Source organism: Channa argus, chromosome 20, assembly GCF_033026475.1.
Source record: "Channa argus isolate prfri chromosome 20, Channa argus male v1.0, whole genome shotgun sequence".
NCBI classification, from domain to species: domain Eukaryota; kingdom Metazoa; phylum Chordata; class Actinopteri; order Anabantiformes; family Channidae; genus Channa; species Channa argus.
In genome coordinates, this window is record NC_090216.1 from 16043817 (window position 1) to 16065632 (window position 21816).

At 40.9% G+C, this 21816-nt stretch overlaps 2 protein-coding genes across 4 annotated transcripts; one reads left to right on the plus strand and one right to left on the minus strand.

The window, feature by feature from the left end:
• The first annotated feature begins 300 nt into the window (after positions 1-300).
• unk (unk zinc finger) lies at positions 301-8910 on the plus strand. 2 transcript variants are annotated; one of them, XM_067488201.1, is made up of 15 exons: positions 302-566; positions 1046-1255; positions 2923-3099; positions 3883-4013; positions 4138-4273; positions 4370-4487; positions 4576-4660; positions 4762-5066; positions 5178-5243; positions 5407-5590; positions 5699-5800; positions 5907-6092; positions 6167-6348; positions 6584-6844; positions 6971-8910. In XM_067488201.1, the coding sequence occupies exons 1-15, from the start codon at positions 418-420 to the stop codon at positions 7124-7126; spliced, it is 2448 nt and encodes an 815-aa protein (XP_067344302.1). In that variant the 5' UTR covers positions 302-417; the 3' UTR covers positions 7127-8910. The 2 variants fall into 2 exon arrangements, with proteins under 2 accessions (XP_067344303.1, XP_067344302.1); XM_067488202.1 differs by lacking the exon at positions 6971-8910 and having other exon boundaries at positions 301-566; positions 6167-6352; positions 6584-6820.
• unc13d (unc-13 homolog D (C. elegans)) lies at positions 8282-21813 on the minus strand. Of its 2 annotated transcripts, XM_067488199.1 has the most exons (34): positions 21664-21810; positions 20707-20733; positions 19656-19712; positions 19485-19541; positions 19295-19402; positions 19144-19203; positions 18880-18946; positions 17544-17724; positions 17418-17462; positions 17270-17341; positions 17124-17193; positions 16941-17045; positions 16610-16702; positions 16428-16528; positions 15925-16042; positions 15306-15427; positions 14551-14641; positions 14405-14461; positions 14218-14315; positions 14046-14097; positions 13828-13958; positions 13032-13149; positions 12774-12926; positions 12566-12661; positions 12264-12470; positions 12061-12135; positions 11890-11969; positions 11641-11755; positions 11191-11262; positions 10943-11026; positions 10728-10848; positions 10491-10614; positions 10179-10399; positions 8282-9041 (listed from the first exon to the last, which is right to left on the minus strand). In XM_067488199.1, exons 1-34 carry the CDS (start codon positions 21721-21723, stop codon positions 8929-8931), a joined length of 3351 nt encoding a protein of 1116 aa, XP_067344300.1. In that variant the 5' UTR covers positions 21724-21810; the 3' UTR covers positions 8282-8928. The 2 variants fall into 2 exon arrangements, 1 of the variants encoding a protein (XP_067344300.1); XR_010911846.1 differs by lacking the exons at positions 8282-9041; positions 10179-10399; positions 10491-10614 and having other exon boundaries at positions 10730-10848; positions 10943-11112; positions 21664-21813.
• Between the last annotated feature and the right edge of the window lie 3 nt (positions 21814-21816).

Sequence of the window (21816 nt, forward strand, 5' to 3'; positions counted from 1 at the left end):
CTTGTTTAAATTATTGCTTTGATGACATCACACAATTGCCTTTGAAGTTTGGCTTTGAAGTTTGCCTAACCTGGATATAAGGAAGATGAAGAATTGACAGTGCATCTTCTTTTTGGAAATGCTTTCTGCTTTATTCTAGTTAACTTTCTAGTGTTTTATTTTATGTCCAAGTATAGGTAGCTCCAACCGTATTAGTGTACGAGCTAGGTCTTGTAAGTATTTGTGCTTTATGAGTTAAGTTATGGTTGAACTTCAGTTCCCATAATTCCATGTTGTCTCAAGTTGGTCCTTTACTACTACTTCCTCCTACCTTGCGCAAGCTCACATCGTTGTAGAATGCGGATTTCCAAGCTAATACGAATAGCCAGGCAGTAAGCTAAAAACAAGGTTTTGGTTGTTAGGCTTTAAAACGGGGAAATGTCTAAAACACACCCACAACCTTCCTCATCATCGGCACCGACAATTAGTGGGGGTCCCTCCTCGTCCTCCTCATCTTCGCCCGCAGGAGGCTCGACATCCCCCGCAACCGTGTTGAACGTACAGCCCGAAAAACCTCAACATTACACGTACGTAGCTAGTTAGCTGGATCAGCTAGCTAAGTGTTTACAAGCTCACGTGCAGTTGTATGTACCAAACTAAAGTTGTAGTAATTTGAAAAACAAAACGAGTGAGTGATGAATTCGATACTGTTACCAAGCTGTGCCCGTTTTAGTGATAATGCGTTTAGAAACTGGAGCAGGTCACGATAAAGAGGCCTAACTCTACATACTAACGGGAACGCTTGGCACTTCTAAAAAGCATAACTCAAGTTATTGTTGCAGTTAGGAGGAATATATTTATTAACTTTTCAGTGGAAAAAGTGTTTCACAGCTGCAAAAATAAGGGTAATGTAAAACAGGCAGGGAGCACAGTAGAACAAGTTACTAGACGCCAGTATATTAAATGTTCTAAATAATTTTTTAAAGACTGCATAAATTATACTGTAAAAATTAAAAAAAACACTGTACAAATTATTTTTATTATCTTGTTACTTTCTCGCGCCCAGATATCTGAAGGAGTTCAGAACTGAGCAGTGCCCCCTGTTTGTACAGCATAAATGCACACAACACAGGCCCTTTTCCTGTTTCTACTGGCACTTCCTGAACCAGCGGCGCCGTAGGCCCATCCGGAGACGGGACGGGACCTTTAACTACAGCCCAGATGTTTACTGTACCAAATATGATGAGGGAACAGGCACCTGCCCAGATGGAGACGAGTAAGTGTTAACAAGGCTACTTCATTTTATGTTGGCACTGATTATCCAGGGCTCTTCTATTGAGCCATGACTTTATTGTTAAATGTTAAAGTTGCTTTTGTTTTCAATTGCAACATCGACCACTCTATTTGTGTATGTGAGAAAACGATTACTGCAAACTGATAACTATTTAGGTATTATTAGTCCCTAAATTTCAGTAGAAAGATTTACATGGTCTTTTGAGAAAAAAATCTATGAAACTTCCTACCACTTTTCATTTAAAGGACGCCTTCACTGATATTGAACTTTGCTTGTTTTGGTTCTAGTTTGGGTATTTTTAAATTGTTTTAATTGTTTATTAATTTTTTTATTAATATGTTTTTTTTTTTTAAAATATTGGTAAGTTCAGGGTCACCTCAGCGGGTTATTAATCCGCATGTTGATTTGGTTCAGTGTCTTGCCCAGGAACGCTTCGACATGTGGTCGGGAGGAGCAGGGCGGGAACCTCTGACCCTATGGTCGGTGGGCGGCCAATATACCAACTGAGTCACTGCCACCCCCGGTTCTAGTTTGGGTAGTACATGTACATTAATGCAATTAAACTTCCTATTGACTTTTCTATATCAAAATATATCTACTTATAGCTGAAAAATCCCTCCAGATGACATCACTTGAAGGAACCTTTAGTTCAGATTATGTTATTTTGTTGCTCACACTATGGAGGCTGTAGTCACGGTCATCCTGCTCCCCCGGATGGTATCATCTGAACTCCCAATGATGAAAAGCTCCTCCGGCCGATGTCATCTGGAGGAGTTTTTGAGCTAGAATTGGAGATATATTTTAATATACGGAGGTTTAAAAGCATTCATGTACATTCACACACCAAACTAAAGCCATAGAAAGTAAGTTGAAAAGTGAAGTTGCCCTTTAAATTTTCAAAGGCTATATACGTTTAAACTTAATACCGTTTATTTAAGCGAAATACCAAGCAATCTTACTGTCTGATGTAAAAGTTTCACAGTGCAATTAGCACCTGAGCATAACCCTTGCCCCACCCCCTGGACCACTTTTCCACTGAAATGTGCTGAGCTGTTATAGAAATACACAGACAACGAGAAGGAAAATGTAAAGGATGGGCATGAATTCAGGCTCAAACAGTCCTTTGATGTATAATAATGAACCACCAGACTATTTCTGCTTAATTCTTAAACTCAGTATGGATAGTTGCTACCAAACCCCAGTAAGGTGGAGAGAGTAGAGCCCTTTTTTGGTGTAAGAACTACTTCACTACAAACACTGTAAGAGTTTAGTAAAGTAAAGATTTGGTTGCATACCATCCAACATTTTGGATACACAACTTATAATTTACATAAACAAAATGTTTGTTAAAGTCATAATAACTGCTGCTTTTTATTTTAAAAATAAATTACATAATTCAGTTATCAATGAACAGACATTTAATAGTGATAACTGATTTAAATTATACAATTTGCACTTTGAACTCATGACCAGTATTTTACTGTAACTTTTTTTTTTTCACATTCTATACCCAAAACAGTTGATCAGTCAATCCATATGTAGTGCATGTTGTGCTGTGCACTGTTTGTCTAAAGAGCTGAGAGGTTTTGTATTCGTTTCTGGTTATTAAAGGTGTATCTACTTTTTTTTTGTTTGTTTGTCTGTTCCAGATGCCCATTTTTACATCGGACAGCAGGTGACACAGAGCGCAGATACCACCTCCGCTACTACAAGACAGGGTCATGTATCCATGAAACCGATGCAAAAGGCCACTGCAGCAAAAATGGCTCCCACTGTGCCTTTGCGCACGGATCACATGACCTGCGAAGCCCCGTTTACGATATCAGGTACCCTGAAGAACTTAAAGGACAGAATCAGTTTATCAATTTTTTTTTTTAAGTGTAACAAGGAGTTAAAATAAAACCACCAAAAGAGGTTTTATTTGCTGTAATCTTTTCTTCTGTTCAAACTGGCAAAAATAGATCTCTTCCTAAAGCCCTTTTAAATGAAAGTGATCGGGTCCAAAATCCAGTCTTTGCTCTGTGTACTATATTCTTTATACTAGACTATACGGGGCGGCTGTAGCTCCGTTGGTAAAGGGAGTCGTCCACAGACCACAAGGTTTGTGAATCGATCCCCGGTCTAGGTCAAAGTGTCTCAAGTGTCAAGACGCTGAACCCCCCCCAACAGCCCATTCCCATCCCCAGCTGTGCAGTGCCGGTCCAAGCCTGGTAGAAATTGGGGAGGGTTGCGTTAGGAAGGGGATCTGGCGTAAAAAGTGGCAAATCAACATGCGGACAATGATCCGCTGCGGCAACCCTGAACTCACAGGTTAAGACGAAGGGACAACAACCAATGTGTTCTCAGCAGAACTGGTAATTCTCACCATCTCTAGACTATAAAGTAAACTTGGGGTTCTCTGACCCACAGACAAAAACATTTTGATTGGTTTTGCACAGATGGATCACTTCAGCACACGAAGCATTTTTTGGAGGCCTGTTTGCAGAAATTAAAACTTGTGCTTGTATGGACATCATTTTATAACCTACACAAAAAGTCAGCAGCAACACATCATATGTGTTTTTGTGTGAATATCTGTGCAGTAGTAATTTACACAGTGACATTTACAGAGAATTGCAGGTGATGGAGTCTCAGGGAGGCTCAGGGACCTCAGAAGGAGGTGGAGGAGATGGGCAGTCGGGGCAGGCAGCAAGTACTGCCCTCATAGAGAAGATCCTGAGTGAGGAACCTCGCTGGCAAGGTAAATAAACAGAACTGGTAATTCTCATCATCTCTCCGGCAATTCATTTAATTATCAAATATATTGGCTCTGATTTCTCTAAAGCCCATCATTGTCTCATTTTGTGTCTGTTCTAACTCTTCAGATAACAACTATGTGCTATCCCACTACAAGACAGAGCTCTGTAAAAAGCCACCTCGCCTGTGCCGTCAGGGTTATGCTTGTCCATATTACCACAACAGCAAAGACAGGAGGCGCAGCCCACACAAGCACAAATACAGGTGCTGCATGAAATTGTTCAAATAGAGGATGGATTAAAGATTTGCTTGTTGCCCCATTGTTGTGTTGATGAAAAATTTCCTTTGTTGGTGCCACAGAGCATTGCCATGTCCAGCTGTTAAACAGAGCGAGGAATGGGGAGATCCAAGTAAATGTGAGGGAGCGGAGGGATGTCAGTATTGTCACACAAGAACAGAACAGCAGTTCCACCCAGAGGTTTGTTTGCGTTCAGCAGGTGTCTTTTAGAGTCTGAGATTCTAAATCACGGGAGTTAAACATTAAAGTGTCTGTTCTTTTGTGCCAGATCTATAAATCCACAAAGTGTAATGATATGCAGCAGTGTGGCAGCTGCCCCAGAGGACCGTTCTGTGCCTTTGCTCACGTTGAAAGTGAGTCCCCATAAAGTGTTTCACTTCTCAACATCAATTTAATCATTCTGTTTACAATCAAATAATTCATTTTTTATTTTACTTTTTAAAACCTCACCCAGAGCCGTTTGTTCCAGAGGAGCCACCGTTTCCCACCCCCAGCTCCCCTCCACCTCCCAGACCTCCAGATCCTGTCCCTGTCCAGGAAGCTTCGTCAAGTCCTGGTGGACACAGCATGGGGCCAGGGCCTGGTTCTGTTTCAGACCCATTTTCCCTTTCTGCTGGGTCAAGTCTAGGAGCAGAGCAGGGTCTGCTGGGTAGTGTTTTGTCCTTGTGTGAGGATTTGAGTGGAGGAGCCGAGCCTCTGTCCCCTTGGGTGAGGGAAAGAGGGTATGGAAGGGCGCCGGGATTTGAGAGGGAGGATCAGGTGAGAAGCAGGGAAAATGGGAAAGTTTAGCTTTTTAATGATGTCCTAGTTACAACAGAAAGACTTGACCTGCATGTTTTTACATCATTCCTGTGTCGTTTGTGGATTTAGGCCAAGCACAGGAGTTTTGCTTTAGAGCAGCGCAACAGAGAATTTGCTTCAGCACAAAGCAAACAGGTACAATTAAAACCTTGAACTCATTGTGTTTCTGTTGTATTTGTTATTCTTTGTATCTGATGGCTGGATTCACCTAAATTCTTCAGTAAGCATATTTTTCTTGTCGGTTTTGCTGTTACGAGACAGGATCACAATTTTTATTTTTCCGTTCATTCTAAATCAGGACTTGTTGGTGTTTTTGCCGGTGGGCAGCCCTCTGAGTCTGTCATCCAGCATCCCTTCCAGTCTGGCTGCCACTCCACCTAGCCCTGCCCCTCTTGGTCCCCTGGGATCTGGCATCTCTTCAGGCATGAATGCTAATGCCCTGCCCTTTTACCCCACCAGCGAGACTGTGGAATCTGTTGTAGGTAAGCTAGAAAGAAGGACGTTCTGATTCCACACTTCAAGCAATAGTTACAATAAAAAACAGAAAACCCTGAAAGCTAAGAAACCATCTGATGTCATTTGTGTTACAGAGTCAGCCCTGGATGATCTTGATCTGAATGAGTTTGGTGTGTCGGCATTGGAGAGGAGCTTGGAGAGCAGTTCTGCTCTGCCCAGTGTGGGAGTTATGCTGGGTATGTCAGAGACAGAAACATAAGTTCACATAGCTACATACAATTTACACTATCTAGCAATATGCAAATGCACATAAACATAACCGTGATTTGTTTGTCTTAACAGGAGGCAGCCAGCTTCAGAGTTCTGCTCCAGTCAACATCCCAGGATCATTTAGTAGCTCGGCTCCTTTCAGCTCCCCTTCACCATCACCTCCAATTAGGTCGCACGCATCGCCCTTTTTTTCTACTCACCTGTCACAGCATAGCCAATCAGAGAGCACCTTCCTGGGGCCAGCTCATAGCTCTTTAGGTTTGTGGAATTTGATTGAAGACTTAGAGTTGTGTGGGGAAAGATACAATAATAACGAAGATTTTCTTTTATAGGTCTGAATGGTATGAGCACTAACATTTGGGAGCACTTCCCATCAGCCCAGGGTTCCCCTGGTACACCCCCCACCCTGTTGCCCTCTGGCCCCTGTGCAGATACGGCAAGGCTCAAACAAGAGCTGGAGGAGGCTCACAGGACGCTGAAGCAGTGGGGGCACAGTTGGAGACACACAGCTCAGGTAGGTAGGTAGTAGGGTTTACGGTTATGTGTTTACACATGTAAACTTGTTATCCCAGTTTCAAAATCTTGAAACAGGATGTGGCACCTGGAGAAGTGTCAGAAACGGGCTTTTAAACACAACTGGTATTCTGTGTGCACATTCCCATTACTGTCTTAGTGCAGTGCACCTTGCATATTGTAAAGACATTGATTTTTCAGTGGACATCTTGTATTCTGCCTACTTTCACATGTAGTCGTGGGCCGCACTAAAAGCAGATACAGAGGAGTCACGTGCCCATGCATCACGAATAGCCATGGAGGCAGAGAGAGCCAGGCAGGCTGAGGAGGAGGCACAGAGACAGGCAGCTGTCCTGCAGGAGGCGCTGGAGAGCTTGCGAAGCGGAGAAAGCCCCCATTTAGCACTTCACCAACTCCAGTTGCTTCACAGACTGCCACTGGAGTCAGTTCTCAGTTTACAGGCTCAACTCTGTAGCTGCTTACATGCTGTTGAGCAGGTAGGACCACACACCTCTCTAGACTGGTTGAAAAAACCAGAACTTTATAACATCCCAAAGCTGTAGACATCACATGTGCTCCTCTTAATCTTTTGACACTCTTCATATTTCTGTGTGTTTTCCCAGGTGGTGTACAGGAAGCAGAGACAGTGCTGTGTGAAGTGTGGAGAGCAGGGCTCAGTATCACTGCCCTGTGGCCATGGACTACAGTGTGAGGGTTGCTCCACGTCTAAGGAATGTCCACTCTGCCCTGAAGAAACCTTGCAGCAGCAGCTCTCTTGACCTCACAAACCCAGTAGGACCAGCGCAGATTCCAGACCAGTCAGTTCTGATTTCACAGATACCAGCCTTGGATCTCAGCCGCCATTTAAAAATCACGTCGAGGTCATTTTTAACAAATGTGGTAACAACACAAGCACTGCTCGTTTTGTATTTTTAAGATGACGTTTACTGATAAATGACCAACTGATTGAGCACTGATCACTAAGCGAAAGCTCTTAATGTGGAGTTTAGGATTAATCATCTTTCCATTGTTATCCATGGAACAGAGTACATTTACTAGTTATTGTTCTTGACCAGCAACACTGTTCTTGAATTATGAAAGTAATTCAACAACCGGATGTTGTTGCTTTGCTAATTCCAACTATAAAAACTATATATACATAGTCCTACATCATATTTTCATATGTTTTTAAGCATAAACTCACCCTAAAGAAAAAATATTTCTAAATGTTTTCTCTCCATCTGGATAGTTTCAGCGTGATTTGCTGAGGTTTAACGATGTTTGCTGTCACATTACTACAACTAAAGCCAGAACCGGTCATATGACATTTTTTTCTTTCAAAAATTGAATCTCTTGTCATAATCGTCAACAGCTGCAGTCATCATAAACCACAATCCTCATAATTCACAATAACTAGTACTTGTGTTTGAGATACGTTTGTTGCTTATTAACACCGAAGAGAATGTAAAACTGCAGTGGTCATAGAGGCCTGGTAGTATCACACTGGTTCATTCTTCTGTGTGTTGACATCCAATTCAGGGTATCATGACGCATTATGTTCCTAGAGACGGGCAACTTTAGTTGTGTTGTGTGATGGCAAAGAAGTTAAAACCGTCTACACAAATAGATGACACACCAAACTTTGCAGATTTTTATTTGGATTTTTGAGCCATCTTAAGAGAACAGACAGATCAGACTGAAAACAGTTAAAGGGCGTAGATCAGCAGCTTTCAGCTTGTCCCTTCAGGGATCGCCACACGTCGATTTGGCATGAATTTTTATGCTTTATGCCCTTCCTGCCGCAACCCTCCCATTTTTTTTTATCTGGGCTCGGGAGCGGCATCAAGGTGGCCCTTGGTGGCTTAAAGGGCATATATAGTTTAATCCAGATAATAGTCTTATATTGCTATAGCCAAAATGGGGCCAATGTACCAGTCTTCTGGTAGCGCTTGCTAGAATATATTGAATTTGTTATATAACTTTCTTTACTTTTCATGTGTTTTTTTTTTTAGCAAAATAAATTTAAAATGGTCAATATTGAGAAAATATTTAAGAATTTGTCATATTTGTTTCCAACAAATGGCCTCTGTTAAAGCACTCAGGTTCTCTTATATTCTTCTACATAAACTGGAAGAAGAAGGCATGGTAACACAATCACAAGGCAAAACTTGTTTAGTCTTTGAATTTACATATTTTATTTTCTACTTAACCGACACATATTGTTCTCGTTAAAACCGGCCCTCTTTCTGTGTTTAAATCAATGTGTGACAGGTTTCTTTGCCAAAATATTTGCATTTGTAGTAAGTTTTGACATTTCACAGTATAAATGTGTGTATTACATTACACTTATCTCTTGCACTGATTAGATGTGTAGAGGTGCGTAGGGTTTAAAATGCAGGTGTGAACATGTTCATGATCACTGTGATGGTCTCTGGTAAAACCCATGCTCAGCAGATTGTCCACACACACAACTCATCCAAGAGCAGTGTTTCCTTCTGAGTGGATGTTTCTTTGTTTTTTGGTACAGATCATTAAAACAAATTGTATATTTTTGGATGAAGAATTTGTGTGTGTACTTTTATTATGACTGAATCCCTTCCTGGGATTGTTTCTCTCTCTGTCTTCGCTTCTTTACGAAGACCTGAGCCTCCCGTTCTCCTTTCCTTGATTCCAGTAGCCTCAGAAATATGTCCTCTAGAAAATTAACATGTAAACAAATCAACATTACATCAGTTAAGTTGAATGGTTATCACAGTTGAGTTGGCATTTTCAGTACATCCAACATATTTGTGTAATGTGGTGTATTTCTAAAGTTTTTTTGAAAGACAAATGCAGCATTTATCATCCTGACGATTACCTAGAACTACCTTTACAGAAAATTTTGGCACCATTGTGTATGTTAATAGTTGCCAATAAAGGGTAACAATTGGGTGACATCAAATGTTAGCCCTAAAAAAGGAGGAGTAGCTGTTTGGAAGGAGAATGGGCACGTGTCCTTGATCCAGTTCCAAAGTAATAAAATTGGTCAAGTGTAAATAAATTATTAATAAGAGTTGGTTTTCTAGCTACTAGTCAAATGCAAAACCAACATGACCACTTTTATAAAAGAATTGTGATGCATGTTGGAATAGTTCAAACAGAATGAGAATTAAAGGAATGAGTTCAATTAGAATATTGCAATTTCCATGGGGAACTGGGATTGACTCCACTAATCTGCAATGTCCAGTCTGCAACTTGGAGTAGTTTATCTGTTTGTGCCACTGACCTCCATTGTTGGCAAAAAGCTATTAAAAACACATCAGCCAGACACTGTCCTTTACTGGGTGACATGGTTCTTCAGTCATGGAAATACCTTTTTAAAATAAGTGTTTTGAAAGAAAGTGGAGTGGTGTGTCTGGCTGTCTTTAACCTTTTAATAACAGGTGAACAGCACAGATGAATAGGCTAATGCAGCTTGAAGTACTGGATGTCTTGAGTTCAGGCAATTCTTTGTTGTTTTTTAGTATGTGTGTGGGTATTATTAAAAATACTATTAATTTAGAAAATGCTTTAGGAACCAAAACTGTCGAGTTTCAGGCCATTATACAACAATGAGCTGAAGTTGCATGGCAACCCCATGTGTTCACTACAGCAACCTTTTATAATTGTAGGTCATAGTCATTGTAATGTATTGGTTATTTCTCTTCTCTCAAGTTCTCTTTAATTACTGGTATGCTTCTGTCTGGCTTCTGTGTCCGTGTCATTTTTGCACTCACATTTAGTATATTTTACACTTAAATCCAATAAAACACCAGATCCAAAATGACATATTATACTTCACTGGTCTATTACCATTAGGTTTAGGATGCATCAGAGGCAGGCGAATCTGAGCAGGGATGAGCTCCACCTGTGAGCTGACCCCCTCTCCTTCTTTTCCTCCACCAACTCCTGGTATGGCCCTGAGCCCCAGGAAGGCCTCGCCTTCAAAGTCATCAGACTTCAAGGTGTCATGATCCAGAACCGTCACCACCAGGCAAGCCCCTTGAGCCTGGCACTGTTCTAAGGAAACCAGACTATGATATAAAGAGAAGAAGGGTGAAAAAGATCTCCCTCGAAAACAGATGTGAGGAAGATTATTGACAAGAGGCAAGATAACCAGCTTACAATTCAAAGGCCTCATCAAAAAGAGGGTTGAGATCACAGCTTTTGATCTGAGTGCAGCGAGGCTCTACCTCAGGAAAGATGTGGTTAGGCTCCAGACACAGCTGCACAAATGGATCACTAAGACCTGGCAAAAGCATCAAAGCGTTTGGTCACAGGAAAAGTCACGTAGCACTGTGTGTTTACTTTTCATGCAATACACTGTATCTACAAGGCTGTGATTGTTCTTCACGTTCTTACCATTAGAATCCATAGGTAGGAGGTTGGCTGCATTCAGCACCTCAACTCGGAGTCTTTGGTCCGATCTCTTGTAGGATGTGAGGAGGGTGACTGCACCATATTTCTCTCCACTGTACACGTGCTGTCATGCATACAGGAAAAACAGACAGTTTGAACAAAAAGACTAGGCCGCGTTCACCATTTTGTTACACGTTTGCAGCATGTGTCAGTTTTACCTGCTCTTTTATTTTCCTATCAAAGAACTTCTGCATAAGTTCCTGGCTGCTCAGAGAGTTTTGAGTCAGGTGAGCTTTGAGAGTCTGGACAGGCAGGAGAGATGTTTCATTGAAAATTGTGTGCTTTTATTGCGCTCTTTGTTGCTTTTCTCAAAAGTTTCCCATTTGTTCTTAAAGAGAGACAACAATAAATCAGATGCTATACCATGAAATGAAAACCTTCCTCAGTCGTGCCAGTAGTTTCTCACCTTGTACTCATCGGAGTGGAGTGTGGCCAGGGGGAGTCCATTTCCCTCTGCATGGAAACACTGCTCTAGGCACTGGAATACACGGGCAGGAATAAATACGGGATATGAGACTCGCTATGATTTAAGGCTTAGAAAGAGTCAATCATGTGTGTCAGTTTTAAAAGCAGTTTTACTAAAGTCCAGTTTATAACCAGAAAACGCTACATCTGATCAGTGCAGGGATAATAAGAAGTACACTTAGGAGAGAGTCAGATACAATTAATAAATTATACACATTAATATTTCATTCCTCCATAGAAAATGCTTATTAGGCAGTGTAATGGATAAAGACTCTAGCTAGGTCAATAAAAGTGTATTGACTGAGGTTCTCTGGCAGGCCCCAATTGTCAGCTGTGCAAAACGTGATTGCTTAAAATTAGTGTGCCAGCACATTAATGGCCGAGGACCAACCTGCAGCGTATACAGCAGTCTCTGGCAGAACACCATGAGCCCTTCTTGTTGTGGATGGTGAGTAGCCACCTGGTAGAGGATCTTCACTGAGTTGTTCCACAAAGGAGTCAGGAGACTGGAAAAAGGCAGCGACACAATTTAATGAGGTGACGTTGAGAGATAAACTCTGTGAGAGAAATTTAGAAGCATCAGAATGCACAATGATGGACAATAAGTATGGTCTGGTAAGGTGATAATTAAGCCTTGTACCTGTTAAAGTTCTCTTGAACCAGGTTTTCATTCATATATTGCAGCTCTTGCTCCAAGTAGCGCATTAGAGGAGCTGCCGCCTACGACAGAAAGGAATGAGAAGCAAATATGTGAAGCAAATATTAACAGGCATCTGTGTTTGTGTTAAACTGGCCACTGATGGTCACTTACATCTTCTGTGGACTTGGAGGGAATCCTCCGCCTGGTTGACATGCTTCTAACATGAGTCTCGATGTCTGTGTTCAGCTTGAAGGCCAAACAGATGAAAAAGTGATATTATAGGGGTTTCGAGTTTATTACATAATCTATTTCAATCAAGGTAAAAAAAAAACTGATGACTAAATCTCACATGTAGAGAAAATATTGGCACCCACCTTTTTCCCTAGAGTGTCTAAAGCGGATCGGATCTCTCGGCTGAGGAAGCTCTGGGTTTGCTGAAGCTGTGAAGGCAGCGTGTTGTGAAACTGACTTTCCCCTATGACATTTTGGATCCGATCTCGAAGACCTGCCCAGTTCAGCTGTGTAGGAAGGTGGGTCAGGATGGACCTTAAGTGCTCCAGGTCATTCACTACCACACATAGCTGCAGCGAGAGGAGAGATTTCACAATTGTGTATTATGTGCTGTAGCATTACATGTATCTCTAGGGAAGTCCTTTGGCCTTGTCACTGTGCTTACCATGTTGATGGCACTGCCATGGTCAGAGTTCTCAGACAGCACCCGGACCCTCTCCTTCAGTATGTGACAGTAGTTCACCACAATCTTACACACATCCTGACAACACACAGTGAAGAAAGTTAGAGCACAGTGAACAAACAGGAATTCACACAATAATCGAAGCATCATAGCATCTGATTGAGACTGTGTTGGAGGTTGCATACTGTACCTCAGTGAGTTTGACCATGAGCATGAAGGCCTCCTCGGGATCAGGCCAGGAAAGCTGCTCCCACAGCTGGCAAATAGGTTGGATACATGCCACCAGGTCCACTGCAGAGGAGCTGTGTTTTATTGGTACAGCACCAGACTGCAGTGGCTGGAGCTAAGAGCACACAAGTTTAAAATATATAATGACAGGACTGCCTGCAGATAAAAGGTCCGTTACAATAATAGTAATTAAGAAATAGAAACATGGGTTGTAAGCTACCTGGTCCACCTGCACAGCCCTCTCCACTCGGTCCTGAGTGGTGCTAAACACCTTGTTGAGCCAGTAAGGTAGAGCCTCCCTGAAGTCCTCATGAAAGTTAGTTAGCTCAAGTAATCCCCTGAAACAACATCAACTTTATTTATATAGCCAATTCAAAGTCATATCCAGGCACTTTACAGAATAAAGTCAAGACTATAAAGATGTATAGAGAGAACCCAACAATTCCCCCGGAGCAAGCCCCAGGCAACAGTGGAGAGGAAAAACTCCCTTTAACAGAAGAAACCTCCAGCAGAACCAGGCTCAGGGTGGACGGCCATCTGCACTGACCGGTTGGGGTGAGTGGAAAGTGAAGAGAGAAAAGAAAAAGAGCAACAAAAAAAAACCACAAAGAAACATTGGACAGGTTGGTAGGACCAGTAGCTGCACACTGGAAAACACACAGCTTCAAAGCTGGGGACACCTGCAGAGAGGGACAGAGAGAGGGAGACAGAGAAGGAGAAAGACAACTACCGGAGGAAACACACAGAGTTAATGACATACAGTGGTGACAATTGGTGAGAGGAGAGGAGAGAAGGACAAGAAGAGGAAAGGAGCTCAGTGCATAGGGGTGGGGGGGGGTCTAAGCCTATACCTGCTTGTCCTTTATTCCATCACATGCATTCGTATTGTTTGTCATAGTCTCAGGGTACATTACCCAATGGGTTGATTAGAGACAGTACATTTTATGCGTGAAATGATTAAAGCAGAGGTTAAAGTAGTAAACAAAATGTCTAAAGTAAATATATTGATTTCCAACCTTTTCTGTAAGAAAGCCTTGTCTTTGTGAATAGCCTGCAGGCTCAGGTAAACTGTGAACAGGCTGTTGGCTAGAGGTTTCTCCATCTGACCCTCCATCATGGATAAGGTTTCCATCACTTCTCTTGCCAGCTATATATGAGAGAAATATGAGAGGAAATGTGGTCAGATGAGATGAAGATTGTCAAGAAAACTCAAACAGTTCTTTTAACAACTTACCAGGGAGTCAAACCTGTGATAGACGACGGTGAAAACATCCACTTTCACAGCACTAAGTGATCAGGAAAATATACATTCATTATCAAAAGAATGACACTGTTCTTCATGCACTTGAGTTGCTGCAGTGGAACCTTATTATGCAAGCAAAGAGGTCCCTTTGTTTCCCTCTTACCTAACAAATACCCTGTTCCAGACGTCCTTGTTGTGCTTAATGTCTTCCTGTACCTCCCGAATCAACCTGGAGAGGGCGTTCACGATCTCTGACAGGTCCTGTTTGTCGGCATGGTGCAAAGACATGACATTAGTGCTGTGAAATCATATGGGGATCACATTTAAGCTTCAGATCACAAAGTCTTTACCTTCGTCATGGGCTGATGTAAGCCCTTTTTGATTGCAAACCACTCCTGTGTACCTGACTGATGGGAAAGCTCACATAATAAGTAACCAAGAACTCAATGGATGCACACTGTGTGTAACATGAGACATCATTAGCGTGGTTACTGACCTCTATGGCATCGCTGACCTCATCATGCAAGTCAAACTGAGCTGGGTTCAGTTTCTGAAAAGGCTGAGTCTTACAGATCTGGACCAAGATTCTGTGGACAAAAACAAGGATTTTCAAGGATTTCTTATTGCTACAGACAGTAGTAGTTGAGTAGCATTAGTTGTTTCTATTATTTTTCAAACAGGATTAATGGTGTAAATAAGATGTATTGATGTAAACAAAGCTAAATATAGTTTCAATTTAATTTTTTTTTTCTTTCATGTAGCCACCTTTTGCTTTGATAACAGCTTTGACAGTTGCGGTATTCTCTCAACCAGCTTTATGAAGAAGTTACCTGGAATCCAAACCATCATATCTCAGATTATCTGATGCACCTTTCTGTCACCCTGCACCCGGTTAAAGAATTTTACTGAGGGTTCGATGTGAGAATTTCTTACAATTTACGGACTAACTTTCACGCCTCGTTGTTATGATGAATTGTGGTTTGTCGTTATTTAGCAGTCCGTATGGTGTCAATTAACTTTTGCAAAGTCACACTTGTTAACTGAAACACATTCATGGTGATTGCTTCACGAAGCTGGTTAAGATTTTGCAACTAGTTCCCTAACTGTCATCAAGGCCAACTGTGAATACTGTGGGAACAAATCTATAAAATAGACACATTTCACTTTCCTTACTATATTATTCTATATGTTTTTGCAAATTTTCTGGGCTTTGGACTGATAGTGGATATTAACATATTAAACATTCTGTACCTGAGCAGTGTATGTAGTTTCGGAGTAGCAGTGGGAGTTGGGGGGAAGATGTCTCTGTATTTGGCCACTAAGCACAGTCCATAGTTCAGGAAACCATGCAGAGAGTCTCCAAGCTCCTGTTTCTGTTAACGGAGTGTAAGAACTATTCTCAAAATTCATCTGTGTGCAAATGTCAAATTTCCAGTTTTCTATATTAGTATAATATTTAGGAAAAAATAAAACATCCGACATGAGGGGGCTGCTAGCCTACCACACAATGGATAAAAAGATTTGTACAATTCTAAGTAAAGTTGCAGTAGGCAGTGCAGAGAGTATTTGGTAAAAGTATTAGTGTCACTTTTTAGAAGAAAGTACTCAGAAATCCAAAATAAAAGTCTTTATATTATAATATACAGTATATGAAGCATTTGCATGTTGTCAATCTGCAAATGTCCAATTAATGTAGTGGAATTCAATATTAATAATATCATACAAATTTGGCAGTAAAATGTAGTGGAGCGAAAAGTAACAAAACAAAACAAAACAAAACAAAAAGAGTTACAACACTCAGTCAAAATACAGGCACTTTACAACTCGTGTACATGAAATGTACTTGGTTGTTCTTGTGAAATGGCCGAACCTGTTGGTAGGGCAGCTCCTGCTGGTGCCAGTGGTACTCTATACTGGTGAGCTGCTGGAACAGCACAGACGAGTCCACCTCTAAGCTCTGATACAGCTTACTGTAAGCTACCCACTTCCTGTCATGGTTTCAGACGTCCAAGAAGTGCAACAGAAAGATAACACATAGCACACACACACACACACATGCACACATTGGTACCACAGAGCCGGGCAACATGGCGGAAGTAGCTAACATAAAACACTAATTGTTAATTCTAAGTATTTTTGATGATCTTTGAGCACACGTGCAATTATTAAGCTCAGTTTGCCAGTTTGCCACAGCTTAACGCCGATCAACTTCAATGCACCACAATGAGAACTGCATCGTAAAACTTGTGCTGCATCAGTTCCTTTCAGACCGAACTGGGTTATGAAACTTGACACTTCTGTGCAAACAATCCTTGTCATATTGTGATCTAGTAGTAGTTCTACACGTCTGTCAGATGTTAATGTGCTGCTTACGCCAGGTCTTGAAGAAAAGGTGAGAGGTCGTTCTGCGTGGCATAAAGCTCAAGCAGAGTCTGAGCCTCCCCGCACAGCGCCCCTTTCCACGGAGCAGAACTCTGGCAGAGACAAAACAAAATGAGTGCATCCAAGAGAAAGAAAGGACGAGATTGCACTGCATCTTAGGAAGTCAGCCCTACCTGTTGCTTGGAGATGTAAGCTTGAACAAACTGCTGCAGAATCCCACAGTAGTTGGTGTAAGCACTGCGGCCAGCACTCAGTGTACCGTCTCTCTGTCGGGAACAAAAAATGTACCCAGTCGGAAATTACAAAGTTGTGTTCTACGTCCTACCTACTGGTCTCATGAACTTCGCGTACTTTCTTGCACATTTAGTTATAAGGATTTAGCCTCTGGCATTTAATTCACTGGGGTTTTACTTGAATAACAGATTTTGTTAATGTGTAATGTTGCTTTTTTTTTTTTTTACTATAAAAGTGTTACAGGACATGCATTTGAATGCATTTTCTTACTGCTTTATGGATGAACTTGAGATTCAGGTGGCACTGGCCGCGATCAGGATACGTCTCTGTTCTGGGCTGCATGTTGTACCAGTTGTCCTCAGTAGAGTGGAGATCCTAAAATAAGACCATAAACTTCTCAGTCAGCCTGGGAGGACAGTCAAGGTTAAAATAGTTTAATAGAACTTTTATTACCTTTAGTTTTAGGACAACATTTCCCAAAAAGTCATCAGTGCCTTTCTCCTTCTTGGCCTCCTTGATCATCCTAAACAGGTACAATTTAAAATGCAGAACAGCCTGGCCTGGTTAAGGATTTATAAGTCACAGAGACAGTGCAGTACCTTCTCAAACTGTTAAGGTTGGTTTTGATCTCCTCTAGTTTCTGAGTGAGTGACACCTCTTCATCCTTATCCCTGAAACAGAAAGATGAGGGTCTAGTTCAAGTTTATTTGAGAGCAGACAACATGGAGGAATGGCTGTTTTCCTCACCACATCTCCAGGTGGAAGCTGGCACCAGCGACATTTCCAAACTCTCTAAAACGAGGACAAAAAACTAAATGTGAGTAATGCAAATTGCCATTTGATTCATCTGTAATTAACTTAAATCCGACTTACAGTATAAAGGTTTGGTTCCAGATGGGATTCAGAGTCTGCTTTTTCACGTCTGTCTGGTAAATTTTGTCCCCCGACACAGCATCCTTTACAACTGATTTAGAGGGTTTGGCTCTGGACTGGCGCGTCCGACTTTCTGCCTCGTCTTCCAGTATGCTCAGCAGGCAGTACGGATCACTGAAACCTGTCCCAAACACACAGTTCTATGGATTTGAAGAATCAGTGACGGCAAGACACTGCTCCACAGGTAGAGAAGGTAAGAAGTGAAAGCCGGAGGAAAAATGTCCAAAACAAGAACGGAAACTCATCTAAAACCCAGTGAATTAGTAGAAAGTAGAGCCATTAAGGTAGTAAAACACCCCAAGTGTTTCACTCATTTCAAATAAGTCACTTTCAAACTATAAAACAGCAAGTTTACTTTAAAGTCACTGTTATAGCAGTTTACACCTAAAAGACATTTCAAATACTGTCTAAACCTCAGAATGCCAACTCAAGCAACTCTGTTATTATTTGTATTATATAGGTCATGTTAAAAATACCTCCAAGGATGAAAATTTGAAAGTAGTGTGCCCTCAAAACACTAATCTAACCCATTCAAATGTGAGCTGTTACGGCTTTGATGGTCTAAAGCTAAAGGACACTGAAACCTCACCTTCTACACATTCTTACAAACACGATATCACATCTTTCAATTTGCCATTAGCATTCACCAGGACTCAAGGATGAATTGATTAGATTTTAGTGGTCAGATATTAAAAGTTTAAGTCACTGTAAACGCACATCCATCCCATTCAACCATGCTTCAGAAGTTTCTGGGGAGAATTTCATTACATCTGGCACAAACAATTACATGAAACAGTGGATGGACTTCTTAATAGGAAATGTGTCTGGACAGAGATTCATGTAACCTGCTACTTGCCTGGTTTATGTAGACATACAAACACAATGTGGTAATTCTAGGTAATTAAATAATAAGATCAGGGAACAAAATCCAAATGTTAAAACATTTACGCCTGAACCAAGAGAAAACACATGAACCTGCTTTGGGCACAATACAAAGAGCCAGAGGATCACCAAGGTCAGGATGGGCACATGGTCTGGGAATCATGCCTGTCCAAAATTTTGGGTCATCACGTTAACATATTTCAATTGAGAAGAAAAAGCTTTGAACCTCTGAAGGTGCTGCCTTCAAAGTTCAGCCAATGAACTGACTGGCAAATGAAATCATCATTCCTGGACAAATGTCACTAGTGTTGTTAAAATTATGCATTAAAAATGGGTCCCAGTCACTAGGTCACTGAAAAGAAACAGTTGCTGCAGAAATAATGCAAGAACTCACCACTGACATCTTTTCCCAGGATTCCCTTTGCTTCCTTTACTGTCACCATCAGACAGTATACTGGGGGCTGTAAGCGTCAGACAGTTTAGTGAGTTACTTAAATACTATTATACTAACAAATGCAATTCTCACAGCCTCAAACATGCAGATGACACCATTTCTAGCTCTGATGAACAGAGGAGGGTGGTATGAATACTATAAATAGATATTAAAGGTCTCTAAGGGATTTTCACTGGAACAAACATGCTGACTTCCTCTTCTCACCTCCGTGCTCTGTACTTTCTCCATCAGACTGCTGTGCTCTGAATCGGTCATAGTGAAAGCCTGGTACATAGGACACAAGAGTCTCCACAATCAGTCAGACACCAGCACAATGACGGATGTTATGAGTTAAGTGTAAAGCCGAGGCGTTTACCTCCTTGATGTACTGGTGAAGCTGGCTGTCTGTGAAGACCTCTGTGGTTGATGGTTTACCCATCTTATGAGCGATGGTGTATAAGAGCTCTTTATACAGTGGTTTCAGCTTTACAAAGAAATAAACAGTGAGCGCTTGGTAGGAAAAAAAAAAACTCTGAATGTGAAGCTCTGCACATGAATGATAATACCTCAAACTCCTTGTGTCTTCGTGCTTTCTCTTCTGGATTCTCATCTTCTTTAAAATCCTAAAGGAAACACGAGATACATTTGGTCCATTGTTTTTTTTTTTTTTTTTTGATACAGATGAAAAATGAAGATATTGTAATGTTCAGTTTGTGGTGTTACAGGTTCCCGCCTACCCTCCTGTCACGCAATTTCCTCGTCAACCCAAGCTTACGTCCATGGTACGGTGAAAACTGGCAAGAGACAGACAAAAGCATGAATACTATGCATACTGTATAGTATTAATAGTATTATATAGTATTATACATTTCTGTTGACTATTTTCCTAATAATACTTAGGTTTGAAAATGTTTCCAGTATTCTAAACAGCCTTGATCTCAGTTCACCTCCGTACAGTAGCCTATGAATCTTTTGTTTACAGACTTTTGAAAGCTAAAGTCAACTGTTAAAAAAATCGTAGTCGCTTAAACCAAGCCAAAGTAATTAGATCAGCATTGAATGTAGATTACCATGTAGTAAAAAATTAAACTTAACAATAAATGCTTGACATTCACTTTGAAGGATTACGCAACTCAACAACGTTCCAAGACTGTTAATTTTTTTTTAAGCCATGCCAACGTGCAGCTTTAAGGATAGTAAGTCTGTCAGTCTTCAGATGCTTGATCAGTCCACCACTGTATCTAAACAACTACTGTACCAAACTGCAATGAAGTTTTGTACAAATATTCATGTTCTGATAGGTGGATTATGGTGAAGTGTCTCCACCACTATGAATGGGTTTCATTACATTGGCTTCACATAATCATGACCCTCCTCAGGAAGACGTGTAAAAAAAAAAAAAAAAACTTCATGATCTCCTGATTTTTCATTTTGCACCAAAACCATTGACCACCACATGAGGTTCAGCTACACTTTGTTTGAGGTGCTAAGTGGAAGTGAAGTAAAGACACAGGAGCAACTTAAGGGTCAGTGTCTTACTCACAGACACTTCAACGTGTGAACTAAAGGGGCTCGGGATTAAGCCTCTGACCCTGTGGTTGATGGGTATCCTGCTCTAACTTCTGATCCATAGCTGACCAACATAGACGATGTAATTAGTGAACATTGCACTAAACAGCACCGTCTTACATTATACACAAATAGCTCAGTGAACGTGAAATGTGTTAAAAAAAAAAAGGTACTTTTTTAAAGTTACTTTGGACAAAATCAAAAGTATGTGCGTTTTACCTGTTTGAGCCTCGTAAAGCCATGTTCCTGGAAAACAGGAGAAAAATACTAATAAAAAATACAAATAATCATGTGAAAGTAAATCATTTCAATCTATGTGAGATCAAACTAAACCTAACCAGTATTAACATATGATGTCATCAGCTTTTATGAATTTACAATGAGACCTCCATTTGCAGATATTAGCATTACTTGGCTCACATTTCTGATTTCTGATAAAGCTTGTCTCTGAGAGGGACTTCCGCTATTGCTGATAATGAAACTGACTTGGATAAAACATTGAGGCAACAACCTTCTATTCACTGTTCAAACACGGTAAATCGCAGAAAGGGAATCGGTTGTAATCTATCCTAAAAATAAGTATGCAAATACACCTTCACCCAACCACAACACAAACTCACAGAAAGACAGACACACACATGTTGTATAATATAGTACAATCTATATAAGTTGGTGACGTTGTTGAATGTTACCAAACACCTAAAAAAAAATTTGTGTTTAAAACATGGCCTTACAAAACACGAAACTCATCCATGTGCACCAAGAAAGGCAACATATGCACAAAAAAACTACGTAGCTGCCTTCTTTCATCATCTCATCCATAAATACATACAAAACAATTATGAATCATAGTCACAGCATCTTTAAATAGCCATTTGGAAAACATGACTCAGTGCTTGGATGGAACTTTTAACACTATTTTAAGTTCAGAGGGAATTTTTTCAGGTTCTACAAAATAAATAAAATAACTATTTTATTTGCTAAAATGCCTGATTTTGTTGGGAAATGGCAATAAAACTCAACCCAAAGAAGCAGAATCTTTAAAAAAAAACAAAGTGTAGACATCATCAACAGTTTGGTTATCACCCCAACGTGGTTGGTAACTAGCATCGAAAAAAAACTTGAACGTGTATCTTTTTGACATGTCTCTATATTTTAGTGCACTGTGGTTCTTACCTGATCAGGTGGTTGCAGTCTATTGTCTCCCATGCTGTTGTCCTCACTTTGACTTGACATAATGAGACTCCTGCCTGCTAACCTGGTGTGTTGTGTGCGGGATAGGGAAGCTGTGTGTTTCGATGAACTACCACACAGCAGCCGGAAGTCATC

Excerpts from the sequence above, each read along its gene's own strand:
- unk (XM_067488201.1), top strand. The coding sequence starts at position 418 with ATGTCTAAAACACACCCACAACCTTCCTCATCATCGGCACCGACAATT. Across the intron at positions 5,591-5,698 it reads GACTGTGGAATCTGTTGTAG|AGTCAGCCCTGGATGATCTT; the intron begins GTAAGCTAGAAA and ends TTTGTGTTACAG. Across the intron at positions 6,349-6,583 it reads GTTGGAGACACACAGCTCAG|TCGTGGGCCGCACTAAAAGC; the intron begins GTAGGTAGGTAG and ends TTTCACATGTAG.
- unc13d (XM_067488199.1), bottom strand. The coding sequence starts at position 21,723 with ATGTCAAGTCAAAGTGAGGACAACAGCATGGGAGACAATAGACTGCAA. Across the intron at positions 19,403-19,484 it reads GAAGACACAAGGAGTTTGAG|CTGAAACCACTGTATAAAGA; the intron begins GTATTATCATTC and ends TTCTTTGTAAAG. Across the intron at positions 14,316-14,404 it reads TACATCAGCCCATGACGAAG|GACCTGTCAGAGATCGTGAA; the intron begins GTAAAGACTTTG and ends GCCGACAAACAG.